Source organism: Coturnix japonica, chromosome 2 (genome assembly GCF_054131305.1).
Source record: "Coturnix japonica strain WE chromosome 2, WE-NBRP24, whole genome shotgun sequence".
NCBI classification, from domain to species: domain Eukaryota; kingdom Metazoa; phylum Chordata; class Aves; order Galliformes; family Phasianidae; genus Coturnix; species Coturnix japonica.
Genome location: NC_140664.1, coordinates 18,346,587 through 18,371,562, shown reverse-complemented (window position 1 = coordinate 18,371,562; position 24,976 = coordinate 18,346,587). Strand labels below are relative to the sequence as shown.

Below are 24,976 nucleotides of genomic sequence, written 5' to 3'. Positions count from 1 at the left end.
CCCAGCAAAACAAAACCTTACTAACAGAATGGTGGCATTGAAAAAGCAGCAAAGACCCCTTAAGCTTCAGTTCTTCAGTCCGCTAAGCCTTCAGAAATCTATGGTACAGAAAAAAAAGCAGCTCTTGCCTTTAGTTATCACTCCAAATCTCCAAAGTCTCGCATGCATTGGGAAAACCAAGACCTAGGTCACATTCAATGACTGCCCTCCCCCAAAGCAACCACTTCAAAAGTGAAAATAGAGCAGAACCCACTACAACACCGTATGAAAACTTTATTCTAAACTAATAACCTCGAGATTTTTCAGAACACGTCACCTTCCCTTCAAACCAATACTGTCAGAAGAAGGGGTTGCCTGGCCCATTTGATTCAAGATTCTCTGCTAACTGTAAAATGTGGGTCGAATATCTTCTGGAGGTTAATTTTTCAGTTACAAAATTGAGATTTTGATGAAGGACTGTGCTTGGTGCGTGCTGTCAGCTACAATGTCAATGGCTAAATAAATAAAAACTATTGTTTCTTCAGTATGACTTGGTATTTCGTCTGTAATTTCTTTATTAAAAAACTGTAACAAGATACTTAAAAAAAGGCTAGATACAAAAGAAGTGAAGCTGCTCACGAACATTAAAGTTTTCCAAAAAGTATCTTCGATAATCATGATCTTATAAACATTTTACAGTTACCAGAAAGTGCCCAGGCTGAGTTTACATAGTTAGATAATGTAGTACAAGTGATGGGTTAGAACTGGGAGTGGAACAACCTCCTGACTGCCTGTTCACTGAAACGGGGATACAAAATGTTGATTGTGAACTACGAAATACTGTGCATTGGCCTCAGCATATGTACAAAAAAAAAAACCCCAAACCCAAAACACTGAAGGTACAGATTACATGCAAAGTATTGGTGGTGGCACCCGATGTGCCAGAGTTCAATGCAGCTAGAACGAAAATTGCAATGAAAGTGGTTTCAGAAGTGAATGATCACAACTCTGGGATCTGAGCTGTCAGGAACTTTTTTCTTTTTCTTTTTTACAAGTTCAATATACATGGTACACAACCGCAGCCAACCACAAATTAAACACCATAAAAAAAAAAAAAAAAGTTAAAATAAACCACAGAACATACTTAATTTTTTATTTCGAAATTCCCTACTCCCTCTATACAAGAACCTTTGCTGAAACACTTTCCACAAAGGCAGCAGTGAATTTTCAGAACATTTTACATATTTTCCCTCAGCAAAAAGATAAATCACAGTGTAAATTATATTGTTCTGCTGTCATCTTTGGCTGGGGTTAGTCCAAGGAGTTATTGACTAGCAAACTGGTGCAATCAGATATTGCCAGCGCTCCTTAGGCCTTTACATTACAAATTTAGTACAGGAATGTTTGCATTTAAATCTTTAAAGTACCACCAGGGGTATGACAGCATTAGCTTTCATAAACTTTTATAGACAAATGGAAAAATCTACAAAACTTAGCTAGTAATATTACACAGCAATACACACTTTTTATACTCTACACAAAACCAAAATTCTTGGTCTTAATGGCGAGTAACAACTTCTGTTTCAAAATCTGCTTAGAGGAATAGAGCGGGACATAAAGGCGAGAAATGCAAGTGTTTGCTGTAGGAAGGTGTTGGTCATCTGGTGGTCTTATTGTGATTGATGGCATGGGCTGGAATCCCTCCTCGCTGGCCGGCAATGATGGACTTGAGGTCCAGAAGTAAACCTGATAAAAAGAAGACAGCATTGAAAATTGCATTGGGCAAGGCTACAATTCACACTGCATACAAATGACTGTTGTGGCATGGGTTAAAAAAGAAAAGAACTGCACAGAATAGCCGCAGTAAAGTTCCATCACAGTACAATCCTCTCAGTATGCCAGCTCAACTCAGTGGTCATGCTATATGCTTCTGTAATAGCTTCCTTCATTTCCTTTCCTGTGCTGCTCATTATGTTATACACTTCAGCTAAAACTAATAAAAGCAGCGTTCAAGATGATCCTGCATCAATAAATCCTCTATAAACATGATGCCCCCAGCTCCATTTGGGAAGATTTTAACTGTCAACAATATGAAACTCAAAAAACCCTCTCGCATCAAAAATGGCTCCCAAGCCAGTTCATCAGCAGGTGATACAGCATTTGTACAGACAGAAATCAACAATGGAGAATACTGAGATTATAGGCTCAAAGGTGAAATACTGACTTGCAGAGCAGAATCACTACCAAAGTGTAATTAAAGATATTCCTTAACAATTACGCTCCAGACTTTCCACTTTTCAGATCAGTCCTTGTTTCCTGTTAGCAAATCGTAAAGGAAAGATAGTACCTTAAGTAGTAAGTTAAATGCAAGTAGTTTTAAGAAGCGAATGGATACAATGTACAGGCAAGTTTTCCAAAGTGAAACAGAATCTTTTTCTTTCATGCTTCTCATCAGCTATTCTGAAAGGGCTTTGAGAAAAAGGAGATGATATCATTACTGACATCTTACAGACAGGACACATGCATTGCCCTCAGGATACACAGAAGTTAAGAGAGCAACTCATCCAGGGAAAGACATCAATCAATCTCAAGAAATCTAATATACCAGCCCACAAAACAGTTGACTAATGACAGTAACTTAAGCTTAAGAACTACTTTGCAAAGACTGTGAGCATGCTTCCACATAAGAGATTTGTAAATAAAGGCAAGGAAATACCACATTTACTTCCAGCTGCAAGGTCTAGGATTCACACCTAATGTTTTCCAGAATTCAAAGTTTAACCAATTCTTACTACTACAGTCTTCCACCTTACTGTGAGTATACAAAAGACTATGCAGGTATAAGCGCTGAACAGTAATGATACAAAAGTAATCCCAGATGTTCTGCATATTTCCACTGAGAACAAACAACTTACCAGATCTTGTCTTTCTGTCATACTCATCTTCTCAACTATGGACCAAAACCAACGCTTGAACTGCAAAAGCTTCTCAGCATTTTCTCCTATATGAGAAAAATCAATACTTGTTTTGTAGTTATGTAATTCAGTTGGTGCACTGAACAATAAATATCAAGAGATTTTTTCTAAGTGTACTGCATGCAAGTTGGATCTCAGCAAGTCTCTGATACCAGAGACAGGACTTGCTTCAAAACTAACATATACACTTCTGAATATAAAGGCTAAGTCTGTCATACCTCAGTGTTTCATACCCTCCCAAACAAGAAGTCCGGTAAAAGCTAAACACAGTTTAAAAGAATTATTTAAGACATTAAGCTGCATCCATCACATTTATAGCTCTAATGTTAGGTCAGAACTTCCAGAAGGAAAGACAGTACCAGTAACATAATTCTTTTATTTCACGCCAGTATTAGTTGGAAAACGCACCTATTTTTCCCCTTGACTGAAAGTAAATGCTTTAAAAGGTATGTAAAAGTTTTATCATCAATTTGAGTGACTGATGACAAATTTTCAGAGGTAGTTTCAGCTTAAAGCTAGTAACAACTTCATGCAGAACAGACAGTGTTATTCAGAGTTGCAGAGGTAAGTTGTTTCATACCTGACTCATCATTGAAAGAGGTAAAGCTGATTAGCATTTGCACATTGACTTCACCACAGCCATTTACCAAAAGTCGGAAATCTTCCGCTGTCAAATCTTCTAATGAATTCTTTGGAAGTACATCCAGGAGACCCTTCCTCATTGCCTTAAGTTAAAACCACAAGATTCACATTACAGACATATCATTTACTGACAAGTTCCCCGTCCAATTCCCTAACAATCTGAAATACACTATACTCTTGGCTGTTCTTTTCAGACAAAGCTTTATGATCTAAGATGACAAACAAAGAACTGCAGCAAGTTAAGCAGCAGAGCAGTACAAGTATACGACTGCAAAATGAAACAGTAATGGTTTGAGCCAGTGCTGCACCAACTACAGGAGCAGAAGCAACTTACATACTGTTACTGAAAATAACAGCTATTTTGCTGACCTATACTGAAAAAGAGCTTCAAAACTCAATGCTTTTAATATAGCTTTACAGACAATTAATAGATTTTTTGCTACACCAGTAAAAAAGAACAAACAGTTGTGTTTCCTAACAGACTCTTCCTTTTAAAGCAAGAATACAATCACATCACAAGTTCAAGGTGATTTATATACATTTCTGCCCGCAAGGCTAAACAAATCAAAGCTGATGCAGATTATTAGCACAAAGTAGCTGCTAAATCCAAAGCAAGAATTCCAAGAGGCCACTTAAACCCAAGGAGTTATACTTAATTCCTTTTAAATGTGATCTCGTTGTTTATCTTTCATCAAGTTACAAAAAAAACTGGTCACTCTTCACAGCACTGCAAAACTAGAGGTGCAACTACAACAGAAAGAGAGATTCTTTCAAACTAAGCTGTCACACTTTAAAAAGAACCTGATTAGCAATACCATAATGAGGAGAGAGGGTGAAAAGAAAGCCCACCACACTCTACCAAGAACTTACGTGCAGAGGCTGTTCTGCCACTACCAGCATTCGGTGTTCTGCGTATTTCCGGACATATTCATAAACATTCTGAGGAGTGACTGGTATATTTACACCATTGGAAATAAGTTCAACCTATTGCAAATTATCAAAGATGATTGGAGGAAAGAAAGACAAAACGAGAGTGTTACAACAGCCATGTATGTTGAACCATGATCTATAGTTTGACATTTCTCCAAACTGAAATAAAATGTACTACCAGAACCGTTACTGCTACACAGCCACTTTACAGATCTCTAGCACTGATTATTCTCTCCAGGCTTTATGGTAGGCTCTACTTACACCATCTTCAAGGAAAGACAGACAAAACCAACCAAACCAAACCAACCACACTTCAATGTCTAAAGAGAATGCTGCATCTGAATCTAGAAAAAGGTAGAAGATCAACTTTGAAACCTTGCAAGAGCCTACATTACAACATGCGTAACAGCATTCTGGAGTTACAGTGGGACAGCTTTTTGTCCTTACCTGCCCTCCACCCTCCTCCTTACACAGGTCTATTGCAAATGCTAAATCCATTGCTGCAAACACTGCGTCGGCATCTGTACTTTGGGAAGCAAGTATAAGTTGCCGGAGGCTTTCATACATAACCGGATCAAAGAAAGCAAAGTCATGCCAGTTCACCTATTGAAAAACAAAACAAACACATACCTTTTGTTAAAGAATATACTAAAAATTAAGTGACACGTGACTAATCACTAGCATACAACAGTGCACATGTAACAACCCAAAATAACTCATGTGACAAAGGACACAAACATTTAAAAATAACAGCAGTCAAGCTCCTGTTTCCACCACGCTGTTGAAGATGCTTAAGAATACTCAATTCAAGTGCATGAGCAGAACATACAGACTTGTAAAGCCTTTCCTGTTATTATGGGCATAGAGCTTATAAAGTAATATAATAGTCTGAGGATTTTTTCTTGTTTATTTGTTTTTGGAGAGGTCTGAGGGGACTTTGTTTTTAACAGATTCTTCTACATATCACTTTGATCAGTACAGATTTGACGGTGACTGGTTGAAGTTGGAAACAATTTGCATCAGTGCTCCAAAACACTGGAAGACTATTCTTCACGTAAGTACGTAATGCTCTTATACATTTAATGACTGATGTATACTGCAGCTACCACAAATTAGTATACCACCACCTATTTTTTGCTGTTTCTTGCTTTGCGCATTATCAGGCTGGAAGGAAAAGTAATCCACTATTCACTAACTAAAATATCCTTGGATGTATTGAACATTTAACTGGAAGGAATATATATTCAAAAAGAAAACCCTCGGGGCAACCTTTCTTCGAAGGAACTGTGGAGATGACCTATCTTGTCACTATTTGTTAAGATTATACATACACTGCATAACTCATTATCTGATCAGAATTGTTTTTTGTTATAAAAGACCAACATTAACAAACTTTGGTTTAAGTTTATGCATCAGGAAGAACTTACGGAGCTCTTGACTAATGAACAAAACGTGTACCACAAAAAGTGGTGGGGTTTTTGAGGTTGGGTGGGGAGGGGAACAGGAGGGAAAGGCATTTTTGCCAAATTTTAGATCACAATTAATCTAAATTATTTTATCCCTACATGAATAAATCAAACTCAGATTTCTATGATCAACTTACCTTTCTGCCAAGAAGAACTTTGATTACATGTCTATTCAACGTTATAGGACACAGCTCATTCTGCAACAGGCACAGTCCTAAGATTCTGAAAATAAATATGATTTTTCTTTTAGTATGACACAAGTTATATTGGGGATTTTTTAGATTAAAAAATTTAAAATAGAATTATGCTTCCCAGTCCTATCAATCCACAAAAGAAAACTGTGGACACTGTATTTTCTGCAGTATAAAACCTTCAGACTGTCAAAAAAGACAAATTATAACACAGAGAGAAATCTGCAGGTGTGTGAGTTCTCCACTATTCAGCACCCAGAGCAAGATACTGAGCAAATAAAATATCAGTGAAGTTCCTGCAGCTTGAATCAATGGCGCTCTTCCTTGGTACTCTGAATACTCAACTTTTACAGTTCTTTCAGACAAGTAAGTTAATCACATACCTGCCAATATTTCTGAAACAATTCAGCCTTGCTTCTGTGTTTTTACCAGGTCTTGGTGTATAAAAGCCTCGTTTTCCAGGTTGGTAGAAAAGTGGTGCATTATCATCCCCATCATCTGTATCATCTAATTCCATATCTACTACACTGCGGCTGGAACCATGTCGCTTTCTATTCTCCTGTTTTGAAAGCCAGAATAGCAGTTCACAAATGTACTCCTAGCTACCAAGCCACTTCAGCAAGCTCCTGCAACCAGACTCAAAGATTACATTTCCTAGTGCTAATGTTTTACTTAATCTTTTCAAAGGCATAAACAAATAGGAAAAAAAAAATCTTTTTTATCTAAGTAAAGGTATGTTCTTGATAACTCCACAAGATAATTAGGTAGAGCTTTGTTTTGCATGATGAGAGAAGGCTCCACCCAGTTTCTAAAATTAACTGATAATTGGATCTCCCCCCAACTTTCTATTTACGCATCAGGACGTTACCTGCACTTTATCAGATGAGTCTAGCAATCCAAGATCCAATATACTGTCAGCACCATTCTCCCTTGACGGGGAAAAAAAACAAAGGTAAATAGTGATTTAATTTCACAGTAAGAAATATTCTGAAATCAGACAGATTTAATTAAACCAAAGTCAGCAAGTCACTTATCTAAAGAGAAAAGTCTAAAACAAAGCAATGAGTAAAGTGGATGTATCAGTTAAATTCAGCACCATACAAAGCACTTTGACCACAAAATCAGATTTCATCTCTTACAGAACCCTCAATACTTTACCTGCCATGCGCAATAATGAGTTCCATTGCTTCATCAACTCTTGCTCTAAGAGAATCTTCACTAGCTAGTAACAGAAGCAGCTGAGCAGGGGACAATTCCAACAACATCCCTGTGATCTTACTTGCAAATGCCTGGAGATACAGAATGACATGTCACCACTCACTGCCAGTTCTCTCATTTTCAAATACAGTTTTATGGAAGTTTAAGGACTTAAACTACATAATGCATTACAAGATACCTCACAGGCTACATGACAAATTACAGAAACAAAATCTGAAGAATATCCTTAAGAATACAAAAGCAGGCATACGCATTCAACTATACTCAGGTAAGTTAATAATTGAGTAGGAAATTAATTTGTCAATTAAAAGATGCAGGAATACTTGACATATCATTTAATGTACTAGCTAAGACATACTGGCTGCATTGCTTGCACTCGAGGGTAGAGCCTTTCTCCAAGCGCTTGTCTGTGTGCTGGAAGCGGATCAGGATCATCGCTAGGATTTCCTTCTGATGCTGGTCTAAAAGGCCTTGTGTCAATGGAAAGTTGTCTTCTAAAGTCCCTTAAAAGAAGTTAGAGCAGTTTGTACTAATTTCAGAGGAAATAAAAATACTCTCAACCTTTTTTTTCCCTCCTATTTTTGTCCCCCCCACACAGCGATTCCAAATAGTATTAGATTTCACACCAGGAGTATTTCTCATACCTATACAGAGAGAATGATTCAGAATCAGAGAACCAAAATGAAGCAGATACTTTGATACTATCAGTACTTCAGGTGAAGCAGTCAACTGTGTCACCAATACTGTTTCCAAACCACCTCACAATTATTATTACACAAGTTCCTTATTATTCTTATAGCAGAGAGATTTATGGCACACTGTTAAGACTATCAACACTAATATCAACTTCATAATTTTCTAAGAAGTATATGTGTCTATTTCTTTACATTTAATATAATTTGGTCTTGATAGTAAAAAAGACATTTGAGTAAGCAAATATCTTTCTCAAGATAACCAAGGTAGTTATTCCATTTGACAAATCAGCTCCAACAAAGTAAAAATATAGCACTTACCTGTCCCTGTCTCTCCGAGAACCAGCTCTTAAGCCACTGCTTCTCCGCATTTCTCTCTCACGCTCCCTCTCCCGATCTCTCTCCCCCCTGTTTCGCAATCTCTGCATCAGACCTTAAGGAGAAGGAAAAAAAATCCATCACTTTCACTGTCTTTATACTTCTCTCTCCACCATCCAGTGCTTTCCTGATTATTATCTGTTAATTAACTGCAGCATTTCACTTACTTGTATGGGTACCCTTGTTGGCATTCTGAATACAATCCAGATTTGGCAGTTTCTCATTTGACAGAAAAGCCTGTGCAATGGCAGTATAAAAGCTCCGTGCTACACCACTGCCTTCTCCTGGCTCATCTTTAAAAGTAACTTTTACTCTGTGGACTGCCATTGGAGTGGTGGCACACCTGCGACCAAAATGATTGTTGAGCTGCCTCATGGTCTGCTGAATTAGAAGATCTCTGTCTCGATCAACCTAGTAAAAAAACAAAAAAGTTTTCCTGTTCTTTATCAATCATCATATTGAGAGAATTTCAGCTCCACAATGAAGTGCCTGGACACTTCTGCACAGATTCAAATAATACCTAATAGGTAGTGAAAAATTACACCATAATCGCAACACAGCTCATATAGTAAAGTTTAAGACAACTGCTTGTAGATTCTGAAACACAGCTTCTTCTATTAAGTCAGTGCAATGTCTTATGGTACACTTCTAATGAGACAAATTTGGAAGAAAAACTAACATTTTTTACCTCCAACGTTAAATCCCTGGATTGCTGGTTTCTAAGTTTTTCCATCTCCCTGCGGAACTTCGATTCCTTCACTTCAAAGCCACCTAGTTCAGTCAGGATCTTCAAATAAAAAAATTAAACCAAAATCAGCGTAAGAGAAGCTCATGGTTAACTGGAAAAGTAATTCTTCTCATACTGAAAAATACATACCGATCCAGGCTCTGCTCCAACATCTTCCATGAATACTCTACCAAACAACTCCAAAGAAAGGCGCCAACGTCCCAGCAACATGTCATGAGATATCACCATGCCCATGAAGCTACACTGCGGTCTGGTAAAAGAAGGTTAAAAAAACAAAATTAAATTTCAGATACATTTGGCGTACTTCTATTTTTACTTAACATCTTGCCTCCAAGTTCTTGATTTCTGACAAACTGGTCTATCGCTCAACTACACTCCAGAGGAACATGTAGAGCTCAGGTGACTATGGTTAGTTACTTGATTACAAGAGCAGACTGGACATTCATACTGAAGTGCTAATTGTAAACCGTCAGATTTTCAAGAAGTTAATACTTTTCAGTTCTATGTTATAACCTCCAAACTTGCAAATGTAACTCCTTGTTCCTACAGCTGTGCTTGAGAATCCTCTATTGAGACTCAGGACTTCGTGTATCGTACCAGCTGCAAATTTTAGCACTGATTTTAGCAGTTCTATGTTTTAAATATTCACAAGTACTTCAGTATGTAATTTTTATGAAGTCAGTCAAATGAACTTTAATTTCATAGAAAGTAATCAAGCTGGATGTCTACTTTCCATGATAACTTAATGGATACTTACTTTAATCCTTCCAATCTTTATAAAGCCTTTATTAAATTATCTGTCTCCTACAGTACATGTTGACTTAAACAGAGAAGTTAAATTTATGCTAGCTAACAGTGGCTGAAATAGAACGCTACCACAGCTGAAATTCAAATCCTGCTTCAAAAAGATGAATTACTCCAAAAGCAAGTAACTCCATCGCTACTTGGAATTCATTCTTCTGGGGCTGCCTTCAACTGAAACCTTTGTTTAAAAAATAAGCACTAATTCAAAGTGAAGACTATTCAGTCTCTAACTGCATAAAATGCAGTCAGTATCTCAAGACGCAGATGGGAAGCTGTCAATTCCCATTTTTCACGTGGCTTACTAATAAGTCATATTATGTATGCAAAAGAAAGTCAGATAGTAAAGGATTTTTAGTAGTTTGCACAGACTTCCAGACTGTTCAGCTGTTCATTTAAAAGCTACGGAATACAAACAACATATTCAAACTCAATAAAACTACCCATTTTAAACTAAAAGATTTTAGAGTCCTAAATATCCTTTTATCAGCTCAGTAACATTTCATGTAGTAATTTTAAGTCCTGCTACCTGAAAGATGTGAGAGGTGGCCCTTCGCTTTCTGTCAGTCCTATCTCTGCCAACAAGCTGCTTTTTAGTTGTGCTGCAAGATCATGAGCTGAAGGCCCTGGCTTTGAACTTTCTGATTCTTCTGTAGGCACATTTTGTTCTTCTCCTTCTCTCTTCTGCCGATTTTGCATGCTCATAACATTTTTTAAGTTGGCTGCATAAGACATTTTAGTTGGAAGAACCTAAACAAGGAAAAGTGAAACTTAATTACAGTTTATTGAAAGCAGCCTAAAAGGCTTCTTCAGGAAACACATCATTCTTAAAACACAGAAACATTAGTACTGCAACTGCTTTGATGATACACAATCTCAATGGTTTCAATAAACAGGAAAAATAGTTTCCTGCTTTACATTTGTATTTCATATACTTGTTTCATAATGTTCATTCTACAGGCATGTCAAATCTACCACATACAGTAACATTGCTTATTACAAATCATTACTCAATTGGCATTTCAAAATTAACATAGATCATACCATAGCCTTTAAAAATATTGCCTGAAATCTGCTATTAATCAGTAACCATACAAATTCTAACCTTTCAAAAAAAATTAATACAAAAGCAGAAATTAAATAGAAGTCCAAGTTTTCACACGTAAAGTGCTCTTGAATTACTGTTCTGAAAGCGACTTAAAATTTTTACTAAAAATTAAAGCATCTTTTTTGGGCATGAAGGCACTAGCTTGAATTATCTACAATGTTTAAAATAATAAAAGCTTTAAATCTACCTCGAGGCAGTTTCTATCCACTGTAACTTCCATTAAGCACTTCCCACTGTTGGCAGAAGATGAATACAGACCCTGGCTTGGTCGACCAAACAGATCTTCTTTGCGAGCATTTGGCTGAAAATTAACAAAAGCATTCTGGGTAAATAATATACTTCAGTTAGAAAAGAAAAAGTGAATTTCAGTTATCTTCCCAAATACTATCTCTGGTGTCACCTGTAATAGGTGGGGCTGGTCTGCCAAGGGAATGGCTTCTGCCAGAGGAACCTCAAAAGGATTGGGTGGAATGCAGCCAAGGAATGTCATCGAGTCTGATCGTCTGAAAAATGGATGGTTTTGGCCAGTCTCTGCTGGAAGGGAGTCATCATCTTTGTCATTGAGTGCAGCACCTGAACAGAGAAAACGCCATTTCAATTTTCAGTATAAAAAAAAAGAAAACAAATTACCAAAAATTAAGCACCCTTCTTAGCTATCTGACTTGAGGAACAGGAATGCAAACCACCTCCCAATAGTTTTAACAGTTCTATAGGATGTTTCCACTAATTAACACCCCCTCCTTTTTTTTTTCTTTTTGTTTTCTTTTAAAGTTGTTTATTTGTCATTTTTATACCTTTTACTGCAATAAATTTTACTGAAGTTGTACTGCTCCTCTGTACACACTTCACTACATTTAGCAACATTTTCAACAGATCAAAACCTGTTATAGTTCAACTCAAATTTAAATCCTGAATTTTACAACTGTCAGGACACAAAATGCAGTTTCTGCAGGAAGCAGATGAAATGACAAGTATCAAAACACTTCTCCAAAGTCTCAACTAGCCAACTGGAACAAAAACACTACAAAAGCGTTCTATTTTAGCATACTGAAGGAGCATTTATGTGTACTAACTTTGATTGGTGTCGTCATCATTCTCATGCTCTGAATCTTCGTTGTCAAGTCCCAGTTCTAAAAGTTCCCGAGTTCTGAAAGAATAAAAAGCATTTGCAGCTGTAGCAGTCAATAAAAAGCCAGACCCTAAACAAGAGTTATATCTGCAAGCTATAAATAATAAGAACTCTAAAATGACTGTTGAACAAGTAAAGCTGTTGCGTGAGGAGGTGGTGTTCAGAGCTGTAGCGTACTTCTAATTACATAATCACTACATTACTCACACAGTTACCCCATTTGACCACTTCCACAGCTTGAGCTGGAGTTAAAGCTTAAGGCAGCAATGGGTCTGTTCCGTTAAAGACTATGGCAATTTTAAAAAAATCTGGGAACCTTGAATTAGGGGAAGAATTATAGGTGCAGAGCAGTCCAAAATATATTCATTTGTGTAGAACATGCCAGATAACCAATAAATATAATGCCACCAATCATATAGCAAAAGTAAGCAGGTTTCTGAATTGTTTATTAGAGACATGGATTCCACTGTATTATAAAAAGGATCAAGAACTTTCATTAATATTCATTTGTGGCAGTGCTCGGATTCTGAAATATGTTCTGGAATTATGAGGACTGTCTAAAAGTAATGCCTCCTATTTCATTATGCCCTTCTGGATTTCCTGGAATCCAGATAAACCATCAACTCTGAATGCTACATTGTGATACTGACTAAGCTGAAGGCTTCAGCTTCTAGAGTCAGGCCACAGAAGAAAACCTTTCTCTTGCAACACAGTAATTCCAGGCCTCACACCATTCTGAAGATCATGGAGCACACTGCCAATCTTGGCTGGACAGTCCTTATCATCCCACAGTATAGTCTGGATTTGGCACCTTATGACTTCCATCTGTTTGGGCCAATGAAAGATGGGTTGTGTAGGCAAAACTTTCCTAGCAATGATGCCATCACAGCAGTTGTGAAAGTGTGGGTCACCTCCACTGGTACAGATTTTTACAAGTGTGGCTTGCCAGCTCCCGTTCACCACTGGTAAAAAGCACACAGGTAATGGCGGCAACCATGCTAAAAAAGCATTCTGCAGCTGAAAATCTGCCCTATCAAATAGCAGTACCGTGCTCTTTGTATCTGTTGTAGTTTCCATGGAAATAAATAGGAGGCATTCCATTCAGAGTCAGCTATGTATACAGAGAAATGTATTTATTTGAGCTACTGATTAACACCTCCAAAGATGGAAAGATGGGGGCATGTGCAACATCTACAAAAGTTTGTTTCTGTGAGTCAGACTTGTATGATACCTTTTCCGTTCCAGCTGAGGAGTATCCAATGTTGTCTGTTGATTCATCGCTTTAATCCAATAAATAAGCGCTTGAAAAACATAGGCTACGTGCTTTAGTGAACAGACATCGAGAACAGGAAGAACATCTGAATGCTCATCATTGTGAGAACGCATCAAAGACAGTGCGTAGTTGAGGAAATCACCACGTGCTGACATCATTCCCTGACGAGCACTGAGTAAAGTAGCGCGCCTGGTGAAAGAAAGGAACACAAAAGAATTAGGCACCACAGGAATCCTTTCCATTTCAGTCTCTGCATCTGAAATACAGATGTCAAAATTCAAAGAAGTGCAATAAGAGTAATGATCATGATTTCATGGGAAATCAGAATAAACAAAATTGTAGCAACAACACAAAAAGCCACTTTAAATCCAAACAACTACTGCTATGTTACCAAAGTAAATCCTTAAATATCTGTGAATGTAAAGATTTGACTGTAAAAATAGCACTCATAGCACATGCAGCAATCAGACTATTTTCATACCTTCTTCCCTCGAGTGTTCTTAAGCTGGCTTCCTCCCGGGCTGTCATCCTTTCCCTTCTAGCTGAGTTCTGAGAAGCATGGAGAGGATGATTTGGATGCCCAGGATCACCAGCAGATGCTAATGCAGAACCATAACGCAGCTGAGCTTCTGTGGAGTCCATTATACTAACCATCCAATTCCAAGTAGGAATAAGCTTTTCTTCTACATAATTCTATACAGAACGAGATTTAGTGAGTTTTACCAACAACAGATTTAGATTATAAGAATGCAATTTCAACATAAGCCCCCACCCATGGCTTTTACATTTACATCACTTCTCCCACAAAGGGGCTGTAAAAGCCCATTCAAGAGTGAAAAGTTTAAAAAATAATTCTGAGACCTTTACCAAGACAGCTAGTTTACCATTAAGGTGTACAGCTCTCATCACTTACTAGCCTGAGGTCTGTAAAGCTTTCTCACCATCCCTCTTTTCTTTGGGCACCTTTTCTAAGCCTCGCCTTATGACCACACAGCACCCCCAGATGCAGAGATTTGGGGGATTTTGGTCTGTGAACATACAGCCAGTAGAGATACCTCATAGAACAACTACAATTAATTACTTCATTTCCACATCCCAGAATACAGAACTATAAACAGAAGATAAATAAATAAATAAATAAATCACTGCTTGAATTCCTGAACTCTCCAAACCAGCAGTAATACCCCTAACAGCTGATTTCTGTACTAACTTCTGTATAGATTATTTGCCTCCATACACTATGCCCTTATTCAAAGCTATAAATACAGCCAAAACCCTCTGAAGTTCCTCCTTCAGATGTTTTTACTGTCTGAGATTAGTTTCTGCCTATGCATGCCAGTTACTAATCCTCCCTTCCAGTTATTTCTCTAAAGGGGCATTCTGCATTTCACACATACTTTTTAAGACCAACAGTCAAGAGCACAGTACCAAAAACATGCACATAAGAGGGAAGGGATGATTATGTGCCTGCAAGAAGCAACAGCAAAAAAGTAAATTTGGAGAATTCTTTACCTCAGTTATTTGGACCTCACTAGCTTTTGTATTTTATGATACTCAGGTCAAAAAGAAAAGGGCAAGAGCTAACATATCCAAAGCACACAAACTCCAACTATTAATCAGGTGCCAGTCAAACTTAAGTAGATTAAAAAAAAAACAAACCAAACCAAAAAAAAACCACAGGAATTTCTTTTTTTTAAAGAATAGTTATATTAAAATACAAACAATTTAATCGGACTAGTAAAGTAGAGCTACTTCAGTCTACATTCTCTCTCAAACAAGGGGAGCCCAGGGGAGCTGGTACCACTTAGCCTCAAGAGGCAAACTCAGTAGGTTCTTAATGACTCTGTACCTGGTGAAAAGGTAGAAAGCCAGAATATTCTCAGTGGTATCCAGTGAAGAGACAGAGAGCAATAAGCACAAACTGAAATACTTAGTAAACTCATTTAAACATAAGGAAAAAAATGTTTTCACTGTGAGATCTGTCCAGCACTGAAATATGTTGACCAGACTAGTTAAGAAGTTTCCACTCTTTGAGAAATTCTAAGTCCTCAAAAGCCTTACACTGCAGTGAATTTGGTCTAATTAATCTCCAAAGGTCCCTTTCAATCTCATCAATTTTATCATCCTACCTCAAAAAAAATTCCACTGCATTGAAATTATGTTTATCTGCAAAGTTTTGGATATTCTTACCTGCAAGTTAACTGCATCTTGATAAGTCAGCTTCACTGCAGCTGGGATCTGGGAGTACACTAAATGATTGTACTTGGGAATGAGACCCATTAGGTCAGATATCTGCCGTATCACTATACTGTATGCTCGTGCTAAACTGCTTGCAGACGTTAAATAGCTGCTTGCATTGCTGGCTTCAAGTGCTGCAGCTGCTGCTGCAGCGCTCGTACTGATGGTACCACTCCGGCGTAGGTTTGATGGATCAATGTAAATCAAGCCTGCTGAACTTGCTAAATATAAAAGTATGACATTAATGAATTTAAACTCTGTCATGCATTTTATGTATTAACAAATATAATTAACATTTCTAGGAAAGAAAAAAACTTGTAAATATTACTGACCCTAACAACTATACCTATTAATAAGTTACTATCTACAAAAAAGAATTATAAATATGCTTAATATAGATAGTAACATCTCAAGAACTAGTCTAGACCCCTGCTTTTGTTAAATTCAAACCCAGAACTGGAACAGTCAAGCCAAATCATTGCTATCCTTCTTAAAGAAATATATAACATTTCTTATACGAACAGAAGAAAACAGAAGAGAGCAGAGCCAGGAGTTAAGTGACATTCACACATGCATTTTACTCATACTTGCCTGCTGGGGTCGATGTGCTAGAAGGAGCAGTGCTAGTGGTTCTCTGGTTCTGGGTATTACGTACAGCCCACTGCATCGAACGGGGTGCCTGGGCAGCACCAGTGGCATGTGAGCTATTTGTGGTTCGCTCCAGAGGCTCATCAAGCATGAAGGTCTCCTGTTCCATGTCATCACTCTGACTGCTGCTGCTATCCGAGTCACTAGAATCATTCGATTGAGAGTCATCTTCAGAAAAAAATGCTGGAACACTGCTAGCCCCTATTAAAGAAAACAAGCAGTGAGCAGTAATTGACAACTACAGCTGTATACACACATGCATATATCGAGTAAGCACTGTAAACAGTTTCATGAAAACAAACTGCACACACTATGAAAGTTCAGGCACCACAATTGCTAATTTAACAAGTTATCCTTATGACATACCATACATTTTCCATAACAGGTTCAAAAAAAAAAACAAACAACACACTAAGATCCTATGAGTTTCAGAAGAGAAAATAAGAAATGATTCAGTTCTTAAAATCCTCACTGATTTTGTCCCCAGGCAATGAGTTCTAAAATTGGGCTTTCAAACAGGACAGCACAGCAGTTTATTTCAAAGAAGCCTTAAAATGACTGGCCAAGTTGCACATTTTGTTTTAAACCACAGCTAACAGCTACACTAAAAGTGAGTGAAAACATTTCATTGCCCTTCACAGTGATACTAGGTAATTTCTAGCTAACACAGGCAGAAGCTTCATAAGGCTAGAGAAAACAGGTCTAATTTCAAGCACATGTTCTGAAAAAGTCTGCATAGCTTCTTCCAACTACAGGCAAAGGAAAAGCAAAGGAAAAACAAGAAAGATGGAAAGATGGAGGTGGGAGAGAAGAAGGTGCATGAAGAGGAAAAAGAAAGGGAAAATAAGATTACGAGGAAAAGGTATTTGTTATGAAATGTCTTAACCAGGTAATTCTCGCTCTGCTCGATCTAACTGCAAAGTAAACAATTTCTCCAGGGCATCTTAGGAGTACCAGATAGAGCCCAGATCCGAACGAGAAGGATAATGTGTTTCAGATGAACAGCCCCGCCTTTGTTAAAGCTGAATTAAACCACTAGCATTTCTTTTTCCTGTGTAACTTAGTTTTAATACCTCAACAGCTAGATGAAACACGAGATGATGTGGCATACCTGCTTCTGACCCAGCAGTAGCTGCAGTGACAACACTTCTGCGCCCACTAGCATTGTCCTGATTACTGTGGTTACTCTCACTGTCACTTTCTGTTTCAGCAGCAGCTAGCAAATCCAACTCCATATCACTGCCTACAAAAACAATATTAAAAAAAAATAAAAATCTCATGTTTAAAAACGGAAAAAAACAGAATGGCTGTGGTGGATCAAAGACATATTAAACTAAACCCAGAGCCTCTTGCTATAGCGAAAACTAACAGATATGCAGGGAAAGAGCACAGAGAGAGTGCAAATATGCAGTAATACTTGTAGCTTATTTCCTCATTTTCCAGCGGTTAGCGATCCCTGGCCTTCTTACTCAGTACTGTGCATTCAACACACACATGCTGAAAATTAAGGCTTGAAGGATTCACAGCATCACTAAAACCGAAAGACTTAATGTCTTTTCACAGACTTGTATTAGGACAATTAGCCACACGCTGTTTCAAAAAAACACCCAAGAAACATCTGAAAATAACTAAGTAAATCTAACTAAAAATGCAGGATCTATTCAATTTTAAGTTTTGAGATTAAATATTCTAAGTATTCAGCAAGTAAATAAACTCATTTCCTGCCTTATAAATTAGTTGACTGGAAACACAAGGCACGCTAAGAAAGAAGGTCATTTTTTTTTCTTTATCACAGCTTTGGGCAATCTAATCCCAAAGTGACTCATACAAAATAAGTCTCATTAACGGCAAAAACATTTCACACATAATGGATGAATTTTGTCTATTAAAAATTTGATCCAGAATTTAGTGTTACGTGATTGATTTGAAAACGAGCTCATGATGCTTCAGATCCCTTCTGAGAACACCTTCTATAACCACTATTCTACCATTAGCCATTTGAGAATAAGCTCTTTTTCAATCCACCAAAGAGTCTGTGTAAGAAACTGTACCAATACTGTCAGCAGCAGCAATTACAAGAAGTAAAACAAAAGTTGTTACTCAAACATAGCTTTTTTGTTGTTCTTTGATTCTTCAATACTCTCTCCTCACACACGAAGGAAATTAAAAGTGCTTCTGCACAGTCTTAATACGAATTGTACATACTTTTGTCCTAAACCACCCCTTAAGCCCCTCTGCTCATGTCAGTCTGATAGATCATGATCACTGGTAGCAATGAAGACCTCGTTTTTGATGCAGTTTGTTAATCCAACCAGCAGTGTGCACAACGTACACTGTACTTACCATCTTCATCATGCTCATCATGCTGCCCTTCTGCTTCAGCATTTTCTTCACCATGTTCTTCCTGCTCATCGTGATGGTCTTCCTCGCCAGCCACCCCCTCAACAACCTCAACCTGGAAAGAGTATTTTAATTTTATGTTACAATGAATTCCATGTAAAAAATGATTTACCTACTTTCAGAAAAAAACAAGTGCAACATTTGATAGAAAAAACTACTGAACAAGAAAACACATTGAAGAAAGATGACCTCACAATTGAATTGACATAAACAGAAAGCAAACTTGTTTACAGTTGTTTAGGCCACAGCATCATTAAAAAAATAGAATCCATGCCACAGATGAGAAATAGCTTTGGACATCAGATTTTTAAGCTGAAAGAGTAAAACTGACTATAAAAACTAGAAGTCATTTCAATACACTGAACAGTTACCATCCTCTAGTAACCATATACCATCATAATGATGGTATATGGTTACTAGAACAGGGAGTTCTAATACAGAGTAAAATTACATACAAAGGATACTACAGATGCATTTATCGGTAGACCAAAGCATATTCTGCCAGACTCAAGGCACATCTCATACTCTAAAGAGACTACTGTTGAACGCAAAACAGTGTTGATTACAAAGTTCTGTGAAAGCAAAATGCTTATGGCATTTCATGGACTCAACAGAACTGTAGGGGATAATTTCAATTTTACAAAATGGAGGTCCTGATGTATGGATTTTTGGGCCAGGTGCTAATGCATCAGTGCATCAGGTGCCATGCTTAAGAAGTAAAATAATTAGAACTGACCTCTTCCACATCTGCTGAAACTATATCATCTTGCTCTTCATCCCTGCCACGAACAGGCTGCGACTGGCTGATTCGTCTTTGCTGAGGATTCCTTATGATGTAGGATGACTGAGACTGACTAGAACTTAAATTAATAAACAAATAAATAAACAAAATGGGGAAGAGAGGGAAAGTGTTAGAACAAAACACCATTTAGGATAAAACAAAGCAATGCTTTTAGATATATATATGTATATATATATTTTTTTAAAGGAAATCTAACAACCTTCTGAAATAGCTCTACTAAAAACTGACTGAAGCAAAAAAAACTTCTGTAGGTTTATCACAAAAGTATGATCAACTTTGTTCCTGGATGGGTGGGTAGGAGGTCAGATAATTTGCTGATGGTAAAGCCAAACTGAAATGGTAAATTAGTGCAACTAGAACAACTAAAGCCAGTAAAATCTTTTAAACTAGTAAGAGAAATTCCAAGCTTCATGTGTAAATACATCCAAAGTCAGCAGACCAATTTCACTGAGATAAAAGCTGGCAAAAACATTTTTTGCTATTTCTCAGAGTTAAACAGTGGAATTTCCACTCTTGGAGAGATGCAGAACCTACATGGACAAGGGCCTAAGTGGGAACTTTGGGGGTACTGGTGGGAGAAGGGGTGGGTTTACAACTTACGACCTCTGGACATCACTATCAACCTAAACCACTTTAAAGACTTTGAGAGTAAGAAGTACTTCCAAAATACTTGGCCAGAGGCAAAATGCCAACAGATAAATGCTAACACTAAAACATAAGCAACAAAACCACTCTGAACATTCTCTGAAAATAAATGAACAGTGAGCTTTACCTGCTAGACTGGTCAGATGATGGTCTTGGTGGTAGAGGCTCCACAGAAAACAGTTCTTCACTTCCCTGCATGGCATCTATACTAGTGCTAGCAAGAGTAAAGGGTGCTGTAGGACGTGCAATTCCCATCCTGACTGGAATAATTAGAGATTCTGCTACATTGCACAACTCTTCAACAGCATAAGGCAACAATGCCTGGAATACACGCTTACATTTTCCAATTGGCTGTGGGATAAAATTACTGGAGGGGAAAAAAGCATTTAAAAAAAGGAAACAAAGGTTAAGTAGGTTGTCTTTTCAAAATTCTTTGTATCATTTTCTTTAGAAAGTTGAAACAATTATCTTTATAATCATATATAAACAATGCTACTGAAATCAGTTAAAAACACTCATCATCCAGTAACTTGAGATTAGGGCTGGATATTTAAATTTCCACTGACAAATAGCCATAGATTGTTTTTTATTTATTTTTTATCAATTTGATTAAAAAAACCTACTACCAAAAATCCTAAAGTTTTAAAACAGAGAAGTTCAGTATTTCTGTTAATAAGGAAGTAAACTTAAACTACATGATGGCAATAGCTATTATGCAGTTCAGACATACACACATCATCAGAAACAACATTGTCTACAGACTGCAAATTAATTCAAATGTTTCTGTCCCTTGGTGATTAGTATCAACTCATGTTGAGAGAGAATTAAAAAATAAATAACAGCAAACAAAAGTGAAAACAAACACTGTTCAAACTTACTTTTTCTTTTTGGAAGAAGCCATTTCGACGCTAAGAATGACAAATACTCTTGCCACAGAGCGCAGGAATCTCATTGTAACAGCAATAGCTTCTTCTCTGCGTCCTGGTGTATACTTGTTTTGTAATTCTTTTACAAGAGTACCCAGTAGAGTATCTAGGAGCTGCAGAAACAGATCGTTAGAGTCCAATAACGGTATGTGTGAAACAAGCCAGATTCAAGAAAACAGACCACAGCTGTAACAGTCTGATTTCAGAAAAACACAACTCATTCCAAGTCATTTTTAAATTAGTCTCCGAGTGTTTCACCCAAAACACCCTGGAACACCTTATTGTATCACAGGGAGATTACAAGAAAAATGGAGAAAGATTTTTTAGCAAGCTCTGACACAGACGACAGGCAATGGCTTTGAACTGAAAGAAAGCAGATTCATGTTGGATATAAGGAATATATTTTTCATGATGAAGGTCATGAGACACTGGAACAGATTCACAGAGATGTTGCATACAGCCCATTAATGGAAGTTTCTGAAGTTACAAAAGGCTATGAGCAACACAATCAATAGAAATAGGTCTGCCCATGGCAAGCAGGTAGGCTACATGATCTTCAAGGGTTCCTCCCAACCCATACTGTTCTACAATTATGTAAGATATGGCTATGCCTGCTTACCAAAATGTCTGCTGTGCATTTAACAATAAGGCAGTGTGTAAAACAGTCCAAGCGAATAGTTCCACTTTGCTGATTGAGGTAAACTTGTTCTTCAGGCAAAAGGTGGCCTATCCTACTGCTTGCACTAAGACTTGGAAAAGAAAAACAAAGAAATGAAACAAAACTTATGTAAGTCATCACGTCTCAAACATTAGATCAAATTTTACATTGACGACAATTTGTAAATACACACGGGTCTTTATTTTCTTGGGAGCCAAACATTATCATAGATTTCAGTGCATTCCAGTCTTGCAAAACGCGTTCCAAAGCAAGCTGGGCAAATCGAGGAGGTTCTAAATCATGATCGGGCATATCAGAATCTAAAGAGAGGAAAAAAAGCAATATAAGAAGGAGGTACTGGAATACAGAATTTTCCATTTATTATAAATACCATTTATAAATGAAAGCGCTCTTACCCTCAGGATTTGCAGTTTTGCGATTGCGATCCTCCCTAATTCTAGGTGGTCTGTATTGGCAGTGTTCCACAGTTTGCCTGGCAACTGTCTGTACTAAAAACAGCAGAAGATGTTCTCCCCTGTAATGAAAAAAAGTCAATTAATGGAGATATGATATACCATGATTTTAAAATAATGAAGATGAATCTGCCCCAGTCAGTGCATGTATGAACTTGCCTGCTATTTGGCATAGTTACAAGATTTGTGGTGGTAAGAAGACGATAAAGGAGATCAAGGCGAGCAGATTTCTGTCCTGCAATTAGCGTTTTACACTTGCACTTTTCCCAGCAATCACAGTAAGCTGTGGGGGATGTTCGTTTCAGCCTGCAAGAAAAAAGAAAAAAAAGCACAACAGTGTTACAGCAGTCCACAAGGTATCGAGTATTTTCTACAGAGGCTGGGGTGTTACCATAGGTATTAAGATTCCTGCTACAGTTTTCCCTTATTAGCAAAATGCCAAAATATGGCTTAAAAGAGCAGTGTAGGAACTGTGCAGTTCTATACTTTGCACTTCCTTTTCTTGTTTCTTATGCTCAAGCAGTTTCACTGGACAGCTTTTCATAGTGCCTTAAAGCTCACCCAAAAAAACAGACTCATCCAAAACAGCATCCAGCTAAGAAAGGTAGACCGAGAATCCCTTCTACATGCAGCAGAATCTCAGCAATGTTATAATGTTGAGAAAATCTTTATAACCGTGTCTGTCAGCATCACTATAGCAAGGTTATTAATGTGGTAATGTTTACATACAGTAACAGTATTATAAAACATCTGCAGCTTCAAAGCTTTACTAGGCTGATCAGATATCCTGACTGCTCACATTTAACTGCTGGCTCATTTCTCCCTTTTCTCATCTGATTTCAGGGATGAATATACTACACTTCTTTCTGAAAGTTCACTGTCATTGGGATTCACCAGCTTCAGAAAACTTTTGGAGTTGCCCAAAATGAAGAATATTATTCTCAGATAATTAAGCACTTATGGATGTTGGACTTACTCTCTTACTCTGAAATTTATTAAGTGGAAAATAAAAGACCACCCTTTGTTACTATTTCAATTCTGACCCATAAGATCAATCTTACAGAGAAGAATGGAAGGAAAATAAAGGTATTTTAAATAGTTTATTAATCTTATAGTATCTGAAGACTTTAACCAAGGAAAAAAAAACCAACCTGAAACTATTAATCTCAGAGAGAAATGAAGACACAAGATTAGTTTTATTATAAGAAACAGAACAAAAGACTTACTTGCAGTCATGTCCTTTGTGACACACCCTTGCACACTCTGTGCAACAACAAAGAGATTCTAATAGGCCACATGTTCGGCATTCAAATATATCCTAAAAAAGTTAACCAAAATATTATGTAGTTCTTTCAGAACAACTGAGGTTAAGAAAAAATTGCACTTGTTCAAAATGATGCCCTCACTTAGTCAGTTCTAGGAACTGAAACTGTTGCTAGAATATTCAGTTTCCAAAGAGCAGCTTCCATTAAAAAGATTTTGCTAAAGTTAGTGAGGGCAAAGCCACACTCATTAACAGCAATATTCTGAGCAATTCTGCCAGCCTCAAGAGTAAGGAGCAATTAAGGGAGGCAATGACAAAGTACAATTAAAAGTTACAATAATTAAAACAATACCACTTTAATCCTTTGAAAAATCAGATCACTGGATTAATACAATACATGGTTGAAAAATATAAATTACATTTTGTTTTTTTTTTAAAAAGCCTTACTTGGTTAATGTGCTCTGCACCAGTCCAGGTAAAACTGCACGTATCATTGCAACACAAAACGTACAAAGGAGAGTCATCTGGATTTGTACCAGAAGGACAAACCATTCCCATAAACACATCGTCTTCTTTTTCACTTGAAGTTGCTTCGGCTAAAAGAACAGTAGAACACCAGTGTTAAAAGAAAAACAGAACACACCACAATAAAACCCACCAACAGCACCCATACAAAACAGCTGACAGTACAAAATCACGTATGGAATTTGAAGTTCCACTGAAGTCTTCTACACAGATTTCTGAGAAAACCTTTTTTGTCACTGTCTTAGTTTCAGCTGGGACAGAATCATTTTCTTCATAGTATCTGCTATGATGCTACGTTTTGGTTTTAGGAGAAAAACACTGATGTTTCAGCTGTTGCTGAGCAGTGCTGCACAGAGTAAAGGCTGCTTTATTTTCCTCAGCTTCTCGTGCTGTCCTACTAGCAAGGGGTTGAAGGGGCACAAGGAGATGAGAAGTGACAGAATCAGGACAGTTCATGTTAGATGGATGAAGGGATATTCCATACCACATGAGATTGTGCAGAAGATGCATAAGATTTTAAAAAAAAAAAAGAGGAAAGAGTTCATCAGGCTGACTGCCACAGTGCAGGAATTAGTGGGGCATCAGTGGTGAGCAATTGCTTGTGCATCATTGTATCTATGTATATACAGATACCTATATAGGTATAACGCTGGGAAGTGGGGGGAGTGAGCAAATGACTATGTGGTGCTTAACTACCTTCTGGATTGAACCACAACAGTCACACTGCAGGTATAAGAAGCTGCTATCACCAGCAACTCTTTCCCTGTTTTAGATTCACTGATACTCAATCAGTAGAAGAGACCACTTTGATAGAAGCAATATTCTTATAAGGAACACACTCAAACATTGTCACACAACAGTTCTAAT

At 37.5% G+C, this 24,976-nt stretch overlaps 1 protein-coding gene across 26 annotated transcripts in view; it reads right to left on the bottom strand.

Moving 5' to 3' along the window:
• Window positions 1–526: 526 nt before the first annotated feature.
• The window catches only part of UBR5 (ubiquitin protein ligase E3 component n-recognin 5), a 69,517-nt gene continuing 45,067 nt past the window's right edge, over window positions 527–24,976 (bottom strand). For 15 of the 26 annotated variants that reach the window (XM_085537101.1, XM_085537104.1, XM_085537102.1 and 12 more), the window contains 33 exons: window positions 24,032–24,180; window positions 23,547–23,638; window positions 22,480–22,626; window positions 22,264–22,382; window positions 22,041–22,167; window positions 21,809–21,938; window positions 21,142–21,302; window positions 20,391–20,630; window positions 19,553–19,676; window positions 18,760–18,871; window positions 17,528–17,659; window positions 16,356–16,617; window positions 15,721–15,985; window positions 14,012–14,223; window positions 13,489–13,719; window positions 12,202–12,275; window positions 11,529–11,701; window positions 11,316–11,450; window positions 10,550–10,770; window positions 9,349–9,469; window positions 9,151–9,258; window positions 8,639–8,882; window positions 8,415–8,526; window positions 7,760–7,904; window positions 7,342–7,472; window positions 7,052–7,112; window positions 6,567–6,742; window positions 6,130–6,214; window positions 4,974–5,129; window positions 4,467–4,580; window positions 3,535–3,679; window positions 2,895–2,980; window positions 527–1,725 (listed from right to left, as the gene is read on the bottom strand). In XM_085537101.1, coding sequence (XP_085393227.1) covers window positions 1,513–1,725; window positions 2,895–2,980; window positions 3,535–3,679; window positions 4,467–4,580; window positions 4,974–5,129; window positions 6,130–6,214; window positions 6,567–6,742; window positions 7,052–7,112; window positions 7,342–7,472; window positions 7,760–7,904; window positions 8,415–8,526; window positions 8,639–8,882; window positions 9,151–9,258; window positions 9,349–9,469; window positions 10,550–10,770; window positions 11,316–11,450; window positions 11,529–11,701; window positions 12,202–12,275; window positions 13,489–13,719; window positions 14,012–14,223; window positions 15,721–15,985; window positions 16,356–16,617; window positions 17,528–17,659; window positions 18,760–18,871; window positions 19,553–19,676; window positions 20,391–20,630; window positions 21,142–21,302; window positions 21,809–21,938; window positions 22,041–22,167; window positions 22,264–22,382; window positions 22,480–22,626; window positions 23,547–23,638; window positions 24,032–24,180 — 5,003 coding nt within the window. In that variant the 3' untranslated portion in view covers window positions 527–1,512. The remainder of the gene's footprint in view (window positions 1,726–2,894; window positions 2,981–3,534; window positions 3,680–4,466; window positions 4,581–4,973; window positions 5,130–6,129; window positions 6,215–6,566; window positions 6,743–7,051; window positions 7,113–7,341; window positions 7,473–7,759; window positions 7,905–8,414; window positions 8,527–8,638; window positions 8,883–9,150; window positions 9,259–9,348; window positions 9,470–10,549; window positions 10,771–11,315; window positions 11,451–11,528; window positions 11,702–12,201; window positions 12,276–13,488; window positions 13,720–14,011; window positions 14,224–15,720; window positions 15,986–16,355; window positions 16,618–17,527; window positions 17,660–18,759; window positions 18,872–19,552; window positions 19,677–20,390; window positions 20,631–21,141; window positions 21,303–21,808; window positions 21,939–22,040; window positions 22,168–22,263; window positions 22,383–22,479; window positions 22,627–23,546; window positions 23,639–24,031; window positions 24,181–24,976) is intronic. The other 11 variants (XM_085537114.1, XM_085537115.1, XM_085537096.1 and 8 more) reach the window with 7 other exon arrangements.